This window comes from Poromitra crassiceps (genome assembly GCF_964638095.1).
Source record: "Poromitra crassiceps genome assembly, chromosome: 1".
NCBI classification, from domain to species: Eukaryota; Metazoa; Chordata; class Actinopteri; order Beryciformes; family Melamphaidae; genus Poromitra; species Poromitra crassiceps.
The window spans coordinates 112,281,118-112,297,811 of NC_139623.1; the positions used below are offsets into that span (position 1 = coordinate 112,281,118).

The following is a 16,694-nucleotide window of genomic DNA, read 5'->3' on the forward strand; positions in this document are numbered from 1 at the left end:
GATCCAAATGCCACAGGATCGATTCCAATCCTTAACGATCGATTATCGATTTTCGATAATTGATGAACATCCCTAGTCACTATCACACTAACTTGAACGTTTACAATCGACCACCATTACACAATGTTAGGCAAACTACAGATGACTAAATAGTGATAATTAGTATTAGTGATTAATATTAGTGATAATTCAATGACAATAGCCAATGAGCTGTATTGAGTCATTCTGGTAAGAAATTCATAGTGCATCATGAGAACGGTAGATTAATCATTGTGTCCTTAAATGTGCTCCTAACTTTTTCAACTTAGGAGCATAATGTAAGGTGATAATCACATCACAGACACCCAGTTCATAAATGCTGCAATACTTAAAATGCAAAGGCTTCCATCAGTGGGCCATAGGCTCAATCCTCACTGTGTTAACTCAGTTGGTGATAGTGACTTTAACAGACATTTATTGACATGAAAATCTTTGATCGTATCATTTAATAATTTGCCAATATGTATACAACATGACAAAGAAGGTAACGCTTAAAATGTATTATTGCGGTGCCAAAAGGCGTGGTGAAAAATTTGGGTGCACCTAAATTATGTGCTGGTGCACCTAAATTATGTGCTGGTGCACCTAAATTATGTGCTGGTGCACCTAAATTATGTGCTGGTGCACCTACATTAAAAAGGTGCACCGGTGCATCTAGTGTAAAAAGTTAGTCTGGAGCCCTGTAGGATCACTTACACTGTAAGTTGGGGCTCAGGTAGGAATCAGTAAGATATGCTTATACAAATCTTGAACCTTCCCTTTAAGCACAAGCGTTTTTTAAATGCCGGTACCAGGCGTACCATTCCATTCCTCTGTTCAACTTGAACTTACCCTCCCCTGACCTGCCAACACTACAAATAAGCGCAAAATTCTTTTAAGGAAAGTATGACGAGCCAACTGCCCAAACCGGATGGATAATAACATAACATCTGCTATTTGGCGAAGGCGTTTGCACAAAGCTCCTTACAGAATCATGAGTGGACACATTTTTCAGAATTGGAGGCCTCAGTGGAAATAGGACTTACCTAACTTGAGTTACTTGCCAGTGTTTGAGCCATTTCTTTTATTTTCTACCCGCTGAGCTACACAGGCAATGGAAGCCTTAGAGAGCCTTGAGACCACCTTTCTGATGACTTGTCTCAGACTTCTGACCCTTCTGACTTGGACTCTGTCTTGCTTTCGGACTTCAATCCACAATCCAAAACAGCCCAATTGGGCGGAAAACTGCTCAATCTGGCAACACGGCGCGACGCCTCGAAAGAACATGGAAGAGCTTTCGGGATATTGGCAAGGCTGTTTTACTGACCTGGAAACTAGTTCACTTTTGCTATTGAAACAAAATAGCAACGTCTTGTCCCTATCCTATGTTTCGACCGGGAGGTTAACGTGTCCCCCCAGTAGCGTGTTGAAACGCATTTGTGTCAGGACTACAACTCAGGACTACAACTCCCAGCCCACCCCCCAAAAAAAACAGGAAGGCGGGACTGCAGCCTTGTTAGTGCCTCCCTCTACCCACACAAGCTAACACACAGAAGCTAGACAGGAAACTCATAATAACTCTGGGAGAGGTAAGGCCTCTCTCCACAGGCCACTCACTTCTTGCAGGTGCTGTAGTCTGCACAGCGGCTGAGCGGCACGCGGATTAGGCAGCTGGAGAAGGCCACGAACAGCGCGTGGTGATCCCGGTCCAGCTCCAGGCCCAGCACCCTCCTGTCCTCGCCCCGCACGTTACATCTAAGAACACAACAACAACACCACCTGTAAGATATCTGCTTTTTTCCCCTTTTCATTTTTCAGAATCAGCACTGCGGAAGGCTGGCAGAGTCTGAAAGCACTAAGGAAGGGCCGGCTGTGCGCTGTGAATCGAAGTTGCCGAGTTCACGCAGATAAGACTTTTCAAGCTGTGCAACCAGAAAACAAAAGCAGACAGAAAAAACATTCCCTCTAGCCATACAGCTAGTAGAAGGTGGGCAGGAAAGATCAAGGCACAACGCAGAGAGAGAGGGAGAGGCAAAGCAACAGAGGGATGAAAGAAAGACACCGAGTGGAAGAAAGACAAAGCATGAAAGAGAGACAGAAAGGGGTAGAGAGAGAGATAAAGGAAGACAGACAGAAATAAACAAACAAATGCGGCAGACAATGAGCACAGAGCAATGGAGGCAGTTTGGCTGACTTGTCAGGGTTGTAGACGTCGATGTCCTCCAGCAGCTGGGTGTTGAAGGAGGCGTTGGCACCCTGGGTGCTGGCCAGGATCTTCAGCACCCGCCCATTCTCTGAGCCCAGGAAGACCACCGTGTGGTTCTTATACGGCCCGGCCGACGTGTCCACCACCATCTGGGTCAGCTTGAATCTGGACAGACGTAAAAAAAAGAAGAGATTGCAAAGACTGCTAAGGTAAAGATGAGTATCAATATAGCGTATTTGTACTGTAAGGAAGAAGCATTGTTAATTGACTGTAAATTGACTTTGAAAACAATTAGACAAACATCTTTATTGTGAAATTGAAGCTGAAATACGCGGCAGGACATAATACAGTGGACGTCCAAGCCAATGGAATATGAGTCAGGGAGAGAAAGGCAGTTTGATTTGATGGGAGGGGTGCGGAAGGGCGGGACTGCTCAAAAATCTGATGATTATTATTATTGGTTAGAAACTATATCTATTTATGCCTCCTGCTGGAGCATGAAGTCACCATGAAAGATGCTGTGCTTTCCAGGACGTAATGGGAATTTGTTTGATCAGGACTTTAAATTACAGGGTTCCCACACCTTCTGTAACATCAAATTCAAGGACTTTTCAAGGACTCGCCCAATTCCCTCATATTCAAGGACTAAACATGGCATAGTTTGAGACACGGATCAAGGTTAATGACTGTTACAACACTGAGAATTAGCAGGCTTTACAGACGCTCACAGACAACAATTACTGTAAAAAGAGAGAGAAAGGCTTGAATGTGTGAACACTCCCTCAACTGTGGTGTGTTACAGTGAGTGATGGCAGAATGTGGTCTCTTGCCTTCAATTTATATTCCTGCATAAAATATATAAATTCAAGCACTTTCAATGACCCAAAGTCTATTTATGTCTATTTTCAAAAACTTTCAAGGCCTTGATTAGGGATGCAACGATTATTTTTTTTGATCCACGATTATAGTCTGAGAAAAAACCACGATTATCACGGTTTCACGATTATTGTTATGGACGTATAAAAATCACATGAGCATTCTCTAAATAGAGGTTTTATTGTATTTCCCCCACAATCTTAACAGTTGCTGCCTTCCGGAATACTAATGCACGATATGGATTTTTACAGCCGATAGTATAGGCCTACGCTAACCGATAAATATTCTCCTGGCCAATAACCGATACATTAAACATACTATTGTTACTTTTTTCACATTTTTGTATTTAAAAAAATAAGTTCTTAACCTGTATTTTATGCACACCTGGGATTAAAAAAAGAAGAAAGGGCAGATGTAGTGAGCAAAGATGGATGATTTAATATTCCATGGCTCTGACCTAATCAAATCTAACTGACATCACTATTGTGAACATAAAACAAACAACATTTCTGATATAATATATATAATATATATATATATAATACAAAAAATATTGTATTATTATTTTATAGAAGCGAAAGCCTATAGCTGCTTAGTCTGCAGAAAAAAACACAAAAGGCATAGTAACTTAGACTCTTATTGGCATGTTACTGGCAACTAAATGTGCCGTCTGAAATGAATTTTGCATTGGGGTCAGTTCTATTGAAGTGATGATGGGGCAGGCATGGAAAGCCTCACTATAAGCCATCATGTGTCGTTTCACTTTTTACTGGAAAATGCTCCCTCTGGATTAAAGAAAGGACACTCTGTGGTGTTGACTGGTGTTTGTTATGTAAATGTGCGCATTTGTTTTCGTTGTCTCAGTCAGATCATGACTGCCAAGCAGCTAGCTACGTTAGCTTCACGTTATTAGGCCTACATGTAACGTTAGCGGGTTGCTTTTGGAGTTGACACAAACCCTTGATGTTTCTTTTCGTGTAAAGCATGAGGTTCTCTATGGTTTAGGCCAGCGCTGGGAGCATGAAGTGCTTTAAATGCGGGGATGTTTGGTCACAACGAGCTTGAGGAACTATGTACGCTAGGCTATGGCCAGCTAGCTAACATTAGCCACAACAGCTAACGTTAACGTCAATGACTGTATGTTAACGCTAAACAAATCCGCTGCCTCTTCCCCACGTTTGGTTTAACGTAACACCAGCTCAGACTTTCCCCTAATCTCAGAAACCTTGCGGGACATGTATTGCAACATTTATGTTGGGCTGGTATCCATGGCTAGGCTACAGACTGGCTACTACTGGGAGACATGGCAGCTGCCTGTGTTTGGTGCCTCCGCTAAATAGTCCGTGCGGAAACGAAGCGAGAGAGACAGGTTCCTCTCCTTCCAGCGCCGTCTGCGCCGCATGGGAGTTTAAACTGATGGACTGTTGTGAAACAAAACACTCGGTGTAGCGGAGCCTCTGCGGTTATATAACCGTGACGTTTTAAATCGCGGTTAATAGTCAAACCGGTTAACCCCTGCATCCCTAGCCTTGATTTCCCCCCTCCAATTCACAAACTATCAGGGATGTCAAGGACCCGTGGGAACCCTGCAATTACTAACATGCTAATATTAGTTAGTATCTTCACGTAATCATCATTTTGTATTTCACAGCCAGTTTACATCATCAGTGTATGAAGCATCTGTGTGAAATCAATCAGTCCATCCATCTACCCACACCCATCCCTTCACCCATTCAATGACCAATCCTTTCATTCTCATCATTCATTCTACCGATCTGTTCACCCTCCCACACATCCACCATCCCTCCTTCCTTCCAGGGATTTTCCTAGACACATTGCCATATATCACTTTAACTCTTGTTTAACCCAGCAAAAGACTTTCTCCATCACTGTTCTGCTTCATATTCACACAGCTCCACACATTCACACCTGGAAACTCCACTTGAGCAGCCGGGAGGTTAAGTGCCTTGCTGAAGGACACATGGGCAGTCATTCTTGAGGAAGGAGAGAGCTTAATTACTCACTTCACCGCAACCACTTTGCCCAGTCGGCCTTGGGAGTATGACCAGCAGAGGAAAAGCCTGCTTCTCTTTTTGGTGAGCGGCGCAACACGTCCTTACCAACATGCCATTTTCATGAGGATATCACCGTTTCCTGCGCCCTCACTTCTACAGCAGTCGCTCCCGGCGGGTCCCGCAGAGCCTGGCGTGTTTACCCACATAGACTAAATTGGCACAGTGCTGCAATCACTTGTCAGGATTGCGTGATGCGCTTCTGGTTAGATTTCATTTAGCCAGCTCCTCTCCGGAGAGGCCAGGCAGATGTGATGTTTTGGCGGCAGATGGTGCGAAGCCGCCACAGTCGCCTGGTTGGCTGTCAGCCTGGCTCTGCTTCAGCAGGCATGGCGGGGGGACTCCTGTATGTAGTGTCTGGAGTGTGTGAGAGTTAGCCTGCATCTGTGGTAGATGTTCCAATACAATTCTTTCCTTCCTGATACTGATTCCAATACTTGAACTATAGCGTATCAGCCGATAAGAGTATATCGTTAAGATACCAGTGCATACAAATATATAAATATATATAAATAGATAAATAAATAGTGGCAGATGCATAAAGTACTATGGAGAGACATTCACCTTAGTGTCTGCGGGCCCTTTAAGGATTGAGGTTAGACGGGCCTCGCGAGAGTAGAGTGTTGACACTTCAGTAGTTCCGGGTTACAGCAAACAGTTAGTTGTTGTGATAGCACCAGAGAGGCTACTCTGAAACATTATTGTGGAAATGAATAATAAACGGTCCAGTTGGCTCAAAAGACGAACGAACTGTCTCCTAAATAAATAAATCCTGTCTCCTAAATAAATAAATACAATATAGCCGCAAGCGGCAATACCAGGGGTTCAAGCCTTGAACAAATGCTTAAGAAAGAAGAAAAGCACTCGAGCAACTGATGACATCACAACTAGGCTGTTATGAATAGGCTGTTATATGATGACATCACAATGATGTCACAAGGTCTATAATATCATCAGTGATGTCACATTTGCCCAAGTGTAACCAAAAACCACAATTGCTCGAATGACATCCCTGATGGTATTGTGACATCATCAGTGCCTATGACATCATCTCTGCTCTTTGGCATGCGCACAATTTCCCAACTTTGCAGCACTGATGACATCACTCACTGATGACATCACAATGATGTCACAATGTCTATGACATCATCAGTGATGTCACATTAGCTTGAGTGTAACCAAAAACCACAATTGCTCGAGTGACATCACTGATGATGTCACAATGCCTACGACATCATCAGCGCCTATAACATCATCAGTGATGGCATAAGATGATTTTGGTCAATACTGATGACATCACTGATGATGTCACAATGTCTATGACATCATCAGGACTTTGAACGTCACCAAGAGCCCTCCACATTAACAACGCCGCTGCCTGCTACAACAACAGGCATGTGAACGCTGGCCATCAATTGCAAACACATTCAACCCACACACAGAGGTCAACTTGCCCAGGTCAACTGCTGACCTAAGGTGAGGTGACTATACTTTTTAACACGCCATGGATTTGCCCAGGTCAACTACTGAAGCAAAATCACGCATAGAAGCGACTGCACCGCTTAGAAAGTATCAGAATGAAAAAAAATATTTCTATGGCATCTAGTTCTGTTCCAAGTAGGGGTGGAGGGAGCAGGGCTGGATAACTGTGTTATCTACTATATTACATTAACATCGTCCCTATAGATAGGACATCTAGTAACCAATATCTGTCATTGGGCCAGATATTGGACCGATGATATTGATGGTGATGATGTCACAATGCCCTAAAATGACCTGTGAAGGCCTAAAAACATGGAATAGGCTCTTATATCGCCACATTGGTAGATTGGTGTAATTTTTGGTTTCCGAGTAGTGGGTGACATTTCCAGCCTATGTGCAAAGTTTGGTTACTGTGGGCCTTAGGGTTTCTGACGTGTATACAGTTTGACGGAAGAACAAGAATAAGAAAGAATAAACAGCAATTACAATAGGGTTTCCAACCTTGAACCCCTAATAAATGCTGTATACTACTAACCCTATATGGACGTGATATGAGTGCTTGCTATCATTGTTGTAAGGCCTGGCTCAAGATAACCCTTTTATTTCCAGGAAAATTGATGTTTTATGCAGAAACTACTTTTTTTTGGGACTAATAAAATACGTGGTACGGGATGGGTGCATAGATTTGCGTAGTCGCTGAAACCTGATCCAGCATATTAGGCAGTATCAGAGGCATGTCTGATACTGGCATCAGTATCGGAACAACTCTATTCTGTGGTGTGTGTGTGTGTGTGTGTGTGTGTGTGTGTGTGAGCATATGCCTGTCTGTGGTTTGTGTGGTACTATCTGACATGCCTGTGATCACTGCTTCAACATTCACCCCAACATCTTCTGACACCATCAAAGAGTTAGATTCTCACACACACACACACACACACACACAGGTGACTTTCTTTCTTTGATGAGAACTCTAGAGGACTGTCTGCAGGTGGGGTCAGCTCTGGAGAGAGACCCTGTGCCAGTGGGGTCGGTCTTTGATGTGGGCTCGCTCACACCGTGAATAAATCCAATGGGTTTTAATGAGGGACAAGGTTGTGTTCCACCTGAGCTCACTCATCGATACCAATCACTGCCCCGCCTGTGGAAACACTGCAGGTGCATTGTGTTGCTGTTGATGATAGAAAACAATACTGTCTGCCAGCCATAATGAAACAGACAAACTACCCCCAGCCCTTTCTTTAATACTGTCTGCCAGCCATAATGAAACAGACAAACTACCCCCAGCCCTTTATTTAATACTGTCTGCCAGCCATAATGAAACAGACAAACTACCCCCAGCCCTTTATTTAATACTGTCTGCCAGCCATAATGAAACAGACAAACTACCCCAGCCCTTTATTTAATACTGTCTGCCAGCCATAATGAAACAGACAAACTACCCCCAGCCCTTTCTTTAATACTGTCTGCCAGCCATAATGAAACAGACAAACTACCCGCAGCCCTTTATTTAATACTGTCTGCCAGCCATAATGAAACAGACAAACTACCCCCAGCCCTTTATGTAATACTGTCTGCCAGCCATAATGAAACAGACAAACTACCCCCAGCCCTTTCTTTAATCCTGTCTGCCAGCCATAATGAAACAGACAAACTACCCCCAGCCCTTTCTTTAATACTGTCTGCCAGCCATAATGAAACAGACAAACTACCCCCAGCCCTTTCTTTAATACTGTCTGCCAGCCATAATGAAACAGACAAACTACCCCCAGCCCTTTCTTTAATACTGTCTGCCAGCCATAATGAAACAGACAAACTACCCCCAGCCCTTTCTTTAATACTGTCTACCAGCCATAATGAAACAGACAAACTACCCCCAGCCCTTTATTTAATACTGTCTACCAGCCATAATGAAACAGACAAACTACCCCCAGCCCTTTCTTTAATACTGTCTGCCAGCCACAATGAAACAGACAAACTACCCCCAGCACTTTCTTTAACTCATTGAGTGCCAGCCACTTTTGGAGAACGGACGCTCCCAGTGCCAGAGTTTCAGAGCGTTTTCAGTGATTTCTTGAGGCCCACAGAATATTGTGTGATATTACTATGTAAACACCGAACACGCAAAAAGAACAAGGAGACTCTATTGTATCATCAGCAAAAAAAAGTTTATTGATACCATTTTCCGTTCTTTAGTTATCAGCCGGAGAAGATAGGTCAAAAACAGCAAAAATATGCTTTTCTATCAGGAAGCTGAGATATTCAGCCTTTTGTGAAATGCATTATTTCAAGCACATTCACTCACTCTAGCTAATATTTTCTGATGATGTGACCTGGTTTAGTTCTGTGGTGCATGCGCGCCCCACCCCCCTGCCCCCCCCTCTCCCCGCCTCTCCCCGAGTCAGCTGCCAACTCCTCCCCACACGCACAAAGTCTATTCGGAGCCTCTGTTTTTGCGCCGCGCGGCTCCTGGCAGCTCACAGCAGCAATGAGGAAATGCCCAACGGACTGCAGGTAAGGGTTGGCCCTTCGGCGTTGGGTGCTGCCTTTCTGGTGGGTACTCGTGTGAAGAAACTATGCAGACAGACAGACAGGCAGAGGAGCTGCAGTTGTGTGCGCGGATTGATTGCTGTTGGCAAGCAGCCCAGAGCCATCTACATGATGGCTCTGTCTGCAGCATGAGCGCGGTTTGTCTTTGATCACGGCTTTGTCAAGCTGTATTCCTGACACTTCTGTCATCTGGAGAGCACTGTCGCCACCTAATGGCTCGGTAAAATAGGTTATAGACATTCAACATGTCCCAAAATGTTACAGGACATAGATCTGGCTTCGATGGACCCCCCCCCCCCGTCAAAAAACGCAATTGACGACAATCGTCGTCTTTGGCACTCTACGTCAGTATTTGAATTGACGACAGCTGTCGTCATTGGCACTCAATGAGTTAATACTGTCTGCCAGCCATAATGAAACAGACAAACTACCCCCAGCCCTTTCTTTAATACTGTCTGCCAGCCACAATGAAACAGACAAACTACCACCAGCCCTTTCTTTAATACTGTCTGCCAGCCATAATGAAACAGACAAACTACCCCCAGCCCTTTCTTTAATACTGTCTACCAGCCATAATGAAACAGACAAACTACCCCCAGCCCTTTATTTAATACTGTCTACCAGCCATAATGAAACAGACAAACTACCCCCAGCCCTTTCTTTAATACTGTCTGCCAGCCACAATGAAACAGACAAACTACCCCCAGCACTTTCTTTAATACTGTCTGCCAGCCATAATGAAACAGACAAACTACCCCCAGCCCTTTATTTAATACTGTCTGCCAGCCATAATGAAACAGACAAACTACCCCCAGCCCTTTCTTTAATACTGTCTGCCAGCCATAATGAAACAGACAAACTACCCCCAGCCCTTTCTTTAATACTGTCTACCAGCCATAATGAAACAGACAAACTACCCCCAGCCCTTTCTTTAATACTGTCTGCCAGCCATAATGAAACAGACAAACTACCCCCAGCCCTTTATTTAATACTGTCTGCCAGCCACAATGAAACAGACAAACTACCCCCAGCCTTTTCTTTAATCCTGTCTGCCAGCCACAATGAAACAGACAAACTACCACCAGCCCTTTCTTTAATACTGTCTGCCAGCCATAATGAAACAGACAAACTACCACCAGCCCTTTCTTTAATACTGTCTGCCAGCCATAATGAAACAGACAAACTACCCCCAGCCCTTTCTTTAATACTGTCTGCCAGCCATAATGAAACAGACAAACTACCCCCAGCCCTTTATTTAATACTGTCTGCCAGCCATAATGAAACAGACAAACTACCTCCAGCCCTTTCTTTAATACTGTCTGCCAGCCACAATGAAACAGACAAACTACCCCCAGCCCTTTCTTTAATCCTGTCTGCCAGCCATAATGAAACAGACAAACTACCCCCAGCCCTTTCTTTAATCCTGTCTGCCAGCCATAATGAAACAGACAAACTACCCCCAGCCCTTTCTTTAATCCTGTCTGCCAGCCATAATGAAACAGACAAACTACCCCCAGCCCTTTATTTAATACTGTCTGCCAGCCATAATGAAACAGACAAACTACCTCCAGCCCTTTCTTTAATACTGTCTGCCAGCCATAATGAAACAGACAAACTACCCCCAGCCCTTTCTTTAATACTGTCTGCCAGCCATAATGAAACAGACAAACTACCCCCAGCCCTTTATTTAATACTGTCTGCCAGCCATAATGAAACAGACAAACTACCTCCAGCCCTTTCTTTAATACTGTCTGCCAGCCACAATGAAACAGACAAACTACCCCCAGCCCTTTCTTTAATACTGTCTGCCAGCCATATTGAAACAGACAAACTACCCCCAGCCCTTTCTTTAATACTGTCTGCCAGCCATAATGAAACAGACAAACTACCCCCAGCCCTTTCTTTAATACTGTCTGCCAGCCATAATGAAACAGACAAACTACCCTCAGCACTTTCTTTAATACTGTCTGCCAGCCACAATGAAACAGACAAACTACCCCCAGCCCTTTCTTTAATACTGTCTGCCAGCCATAATGAAACAGACAAACTACCCCCAGCCCTTTCTTTAATACTGTCTGCCAGCCACAATGAAACAGACAAACTACCCCCAGCCCTTTCTTTAATCCTGTCTGCCAGCCATAATGAAACAGACAAACTACCCCCAGCCCTTTCTTTAATACTGTCTGCCAGCCATAATGAAACAGACAAACTACCCCCAGCCCTTTCTTTAATACTGTCTGCCAGCCATAATGAAACAGACAAACTACCCCCAGCCCTTTCTTTAATACTGTCTGCCAGCCATAATGAAACAGACAAACTACCCCCAGCCCTTTCTTTAATACTGTCTGCCAGCCACAATGAAACAGACAAACTACCCCCAGCCCTTTATTTAATACTGTCTGCCAGCCATAATGAAACAGACAAACTACCCCCAGCCCTTTCTTTAATACTGTCTGCCAGCCACAATGAAACAGACAAACTACCCCCAGCACTTTCTTTAATACTGTCTGCCAGCCATAATGAAACAGACAAACTACCCCCAGCCCTTTCTTTAATACTGTCTGCCAGCCACAATGAAACAGACAAACTACCCCCAGCACTTTCTTTAATACTGTCTGCCAGCCATAATGAAACAGACAAACTACCCCCAGCCCTTTCTTTTAGAGGCCCAATTTGTAATCGCAGCCCGGCTCGCAACAGCATTATGCACAAACACAGAGGCCCAGCTAATGGTTTTGTTTGTGTTTTGGTTCATTAAAGGCATTTTTTAACTCCCAAAAGGACTGGCCGAGCATTTGATACAAGTGCTGACAATATGTGATAGATAAACAAGAGATTTGCATGTGTTTTCATGATGTCAAAGGTTTACATGGTTTACTCCTGTACACAGAAATAACATTTGGAAAAACTGAAGCTAAACAGAGTTTGGATTGTGACTTACAACAAGGTAAATATGCACTGATGATATTGATCTGTTTTAGAGAATATAAACGATTCATTTGAATTCAGTGGCCGCCCGTATGGAATACCCTCATATATGGATTACATGCATCAGCCGGGGAATTAAATACCTACAGTAGGCTATGGGATGGACAGCAAACAGAACAGGCTGTGCCACAACGGCAGCACGAGGTACGTCAGATTGTTCTTATCTCGTTCTCTCTCATATATTGTGTGAAAATAAGCTATTTACCAGACATAAATACAGGCAATTCACATGCCCTGTTTTCCTCGTTATATACCTGATATCAGGTCACAGATCAAGCTGATTATCATTTCTGTTGATGCTAATCAACCCAAAGTTGTCAGGGTGACTTAAACATCATATTTAAAGCTGGAAATAAGGTCTGGGGTGTAAAAAAACCTAACTGAAATTCTCCTTTAAAGTTGCCAAACGTGTTTGTTTGCCTTTGACAGCTGATGGAAAACTCGTGCTTGGACATCACTGATTGGGCGTGGAACATGTGACAGTTTCAACCCTCAGAGAGCAGAACAGCAGCACATTTCTGCCCCATGTCATTTAGTGTTGATTTACTCACATTCACTGCCAGACGTTTTTTTTTTACTGTAGGTAGGTTGTGCCAGAGGGTTTTTTTGAGGATTCTGGCTCATCTTTCAAGACCCGAGGATTCTTTTCTGCTAAGATTTTGTGAACACACAATATCTCAAAAGAACTAATAGAATGTGTGCTTTCTCTGTCTAAAAGAGTTAGTTTGTAGAGTTAGTAGTTATGTAAGCATTAGCAGTTGAATACAGCATGGTTTCAGCGTCAGAAAAATTATTCAGAGATAAACGGCTTTTTGTGAAATTCGATAGAACAGTCACTTTAACCATTCATTTTTGGCATCAGTAAGACGTCAGACATCTAAACAATAGTTTTGAACAGTAATTTCCTCCATAACAGCAGGAAACCCCCCTCTGCTTCCAACTCCTCCCTCCGTGGGCGTTCTTCTTGGCTGCAGCGGCCATGTCACAAGCTTGTCACCAGTCTCACTGCTTTGCTGCTGCTGCTGCCTGTCTGCGCGGCCGCTGTTTGAGGAAGTCTGGATGGACTCGCTCGCTTCTTGGAGTTTTGGTTGAGAGCTTTGATGAAGCTTTTGCGATTCTGGTCATATTTATGCTGCGTGTTTCAAAGTGTGTTCCACCTGTAATCTATTATGCAAATTTGCAATCCAGCATCGCCAGCAATCAGCGCGAAAACGAAAGCGTTTTCGCCAAATCCATTTTCATGAGAATGGCTGCTTTTTGCTTGCCTTCCTCTAGTCAGGAGAGCACTGTCGCCACTTAGCTGGTCGGTAAAATAGATTATACACATTCTCTTCCTCCAATATTGGTATAGGAGACGTAAAAGGGGTTGATCAATGTCCCACCGTCAAATTTTTTTTTTTTTTTTTTAAGCCGAGATATCTCGTCTTTGGCACTCAACGGTTGGATCCTGTAAGCCGAGATATCTCGTCATTGGCACTCAACGTGTTAAGAGGAAACATTGCGGTAAATCTATGATTTATGGGCTTTTCCAAATGTTTTGGAAATAAAGGAAGACATGACTTATTCAAATGTGTTTTTCAGTACGTACAAAATTTGAATATCATAGAAACTGGTTTTTATACAGATCATATCGACATCAGTAAATATTAATGTTAATATCGGTTGTCGTTATCTGCCAACATTTTCATGTCGGTGCTTCCCTAACAATCTATCCATTCATTTTTCTTCCATCTTTCCTTCCATTACTGGGTCCTGTACCTGCTGGTGGTGCGGGTGAAGTAGGGCCTGTCGTTGACCGATGGCACCGACTCGTCCATGAGCGGGTAGGACTTGATGAAGGTGAGTGTTTCGTCGGGGAAGGTGGTGGAGGACTTGAAGGCGGCCGCCGAGCCGTCGCCAGCACAGCAGCCTGGCCTGCGGAACCACGACAGAGAGAGACATCAGGAGGGAATCCAACCACACAGCCACAGATGGAACAAGAATCACAGCTGTTAGATTTTTGGAAAGAACAGGGGGTAAAAAAAAAGGTGTCTTGTGTTTTCGTGTAGTCTTTTATTTATTTTTTGTTCAGAGATGTGTGAGCAGAACAACAATGGCGGCAGCTGCAGACTGCATTGTTGTGAGTTCTTGGAAGCTGACAAGGCTTGCTATTCACCTAGGTTTGGGGACCTGCTCGTCAGGCACGGGCGTCCAAGCTGATTCGCTGTTCCTCTGCTCTTTGAATTTGCCGCTGAAGGCCTTCTCGATGTCGTCCATGTAGAAAGCACACACTGCTGAGCCGGTGATGCTGTGGAAGAAGGTACACAGATTACACACAGCATGTAGAAAGCACACACTGCCGAGCCGGTGATGCTGTGGAAGGAGGCACAAAGATTACACACAGCATGTAGAAAGCACACACTGTCGAGCTGCTGATGCTGTGGAAGGAGGCACAAAGATGACACACAGCAACACTAAAGTCTGCAATTTAGCACCTTGACAATAGCCTGGGTAAACCCAGCCTCCACGTGACCTCATGTACTCAGTCACTACAGACATAGTCCGCGATGTCACGTTGAAGGCTGGGTTCACCCAGGCTACCTTGACAAAGCCTGACAAACCTCTCCTTTTACAAAGAGGAATTCACCACATATATACTGTATGCGAGAACATAGTATTTGAAATATTACAATGTCATGTTATTACAGACCAATTATTTTGCAGGAGAGAGAGGGATTATTATGTACGTGTAAGTGTGGCAGCTACAGAGGCACTGCTTTTAGGTCAGTTTCCTTAGAGCTGGGTGACAGTCACCATCCAACTCCAGGAATTGAACTCGAATTTAACCATTCATTCTCAATGCGTTATCCAAAGAATCAGTGTGAGAATGGTGACCGAGCCTACAGTATTTCTTAGCATGTGTCTTTTCTCATCTGAAATGAAAGCACAGTCAGAGCCTGGCTGACCTGTTGGCCTGTGTGGTGAAGACTCCCAGCACGGCCGGCCGGTGGTTGATCTGCAGCACGTTGGTCAGCGACTGCAGAACGTCAAAGTAGAAGAAGGAGTCGCCCGGCACCGAGCAGTTCAGCCGGGCTTTCAGGAACGACGTCCAGTATCGTTCCAGCACCCGCGGGGAACCTCCGTTGTCGTTCTTGCAAACACGTGCCACCCTAGAGAAAACCACCTGACGAGACGAGGAGACAGCGTGACACACGGACAAACAACGTCTCATTCATAAATCCTGCATGTTTACCACTTCACACATGACCCACGTGTGACAATCGACGGCACTTCAAAGTCATGTCGGTGTGTGTTTTGCACGGCAGCACGCAATCCTGTTCAACTTCATTCCTGTGCAGACCAACAGAGTTGATGTCGCACGTCGCCAACACTATGTTGTGTACCCGGTTTCTCTGTCTGTGTCCCTCACCTTGCCAAGTGTGGTGTACTCCACCGCTATCTCGCTGAAGAAAAAGTACACATAGTTCCCGTACTCGATGGCGTGGAGAAAGTGGGGCTCTGTGGGAGAGACGAGGAGAAATGTGTAACAATCACGCAGAGGTTAGTATTCAACATGACGTGACAATACATTGTGAAGAGGCGAGGCAACACTCATTTCATTCATTTGGGAAGATTGAGTGAAATGCTGGAAAAACATATTCTAACACGGCAAATCTGAATGTTGGGATACAAAAAAAAAGAGAAGAGAAACTCTTACAATCACAGATAATATTCATTCATATTTGGAAATAGCTAGGCTCATTTTGGAACAGTGCTGATAAAATAGCATTGATAAAGGCACCAGCTGCAGTCAGAAGTGGTGTAATTAAGATGTGGACATATCATAATAAAATACTAAATACTAAATACTAAATAATAAAAACAGTTCAATTACTGTGTGTCTGATATTTCACAGCCCAACAACACCTTGCAGGGCTGCAGCTGCATGTAATTAAAACCTGTTATATATTCCATGTTAAGATGCTGGAGCCTCACCTCGTAGCCATTTGGAGTCATACTTGACTGTGCGCAGAACCGGGCTGCTCTCTCCCAGACTTCGGTAAATCACCGCATCGCTCGCCAAGAAGTCAGTCATGGTGGCTGAGTAGAAATCGCCACCTGAGTGTAACAAAAAGAGTGATTGAAGTACGTTTTCAGGTATCACATTCCCCAAGAATAACCCATTTTTCTCAAGTGTCTACTTTGGTCACGGGTGACTTTTATCAGCCTTTAAAGAGAAGCAGAAGAGAACAGATGTAGAGGAACATGAGAAAATGTCAGTGAAATGTCAGTGGGAAATTGTCACGATGGAGAGAGCAGGTCTGGCTCTCAGCTGCACGGCCCACAGGTTGAGCTGCTGACAGACTATCAGCTTCCTTCTCCACTATCATTAGAAAGGAAATCTAACCACTCATCAGCATCCATCCAGGGGCAACCTCAGCCTACACTGCTGTTGAACCATGCCTGGACACTGAATTTAATTTAGCTCATACTCCTACAGTACTTATCCAGAGTGGCATCTAATG

General features: G+C 44.2%; 1 protein-coding gene across 1 annotated transcript in view; it reads right to left on the reverse strand.

Annotated features, from left to right (window-relative positions):
• Positions 1–16,694, reverse strand: part of sema6cb (semaphorin 6Cb) — a 163,651-nt gene that overhangs the window by 62,741 nt on the left and 84,216 nt on the right. Inside the window, exons 8-14 of the mRNA XM_083637553.1 lie at positions 16,165–16,287; positions 15,599–15,687; positions 15,135–15,352; positions 14,345–14,476; positions 13,948–14,103; positions 2,213–2,389; positions 1,636–1,773 (exon numbers count right to left, since the gene is read on the reverse strand). Coding sequence (XP_083493679.1) covers positions 1,636–1,773; positions 2,213–2,389; positions 13,948–14,103; positions 14,345–14,476; positions 15,135–15,352; positions 15,599–15,687; positions 16,165–16,287 — 1,033 coding nt within the window. The remainder of the gene's footprint in view (positions 1–1,635; positions 1,774–2,212; positions 2,390–13,947; positions 14,104–14,344; positions 14,477–15,134; positions 15,353–15,598; positions 15,688–16,164; positions 16,288–16,694) is intronic.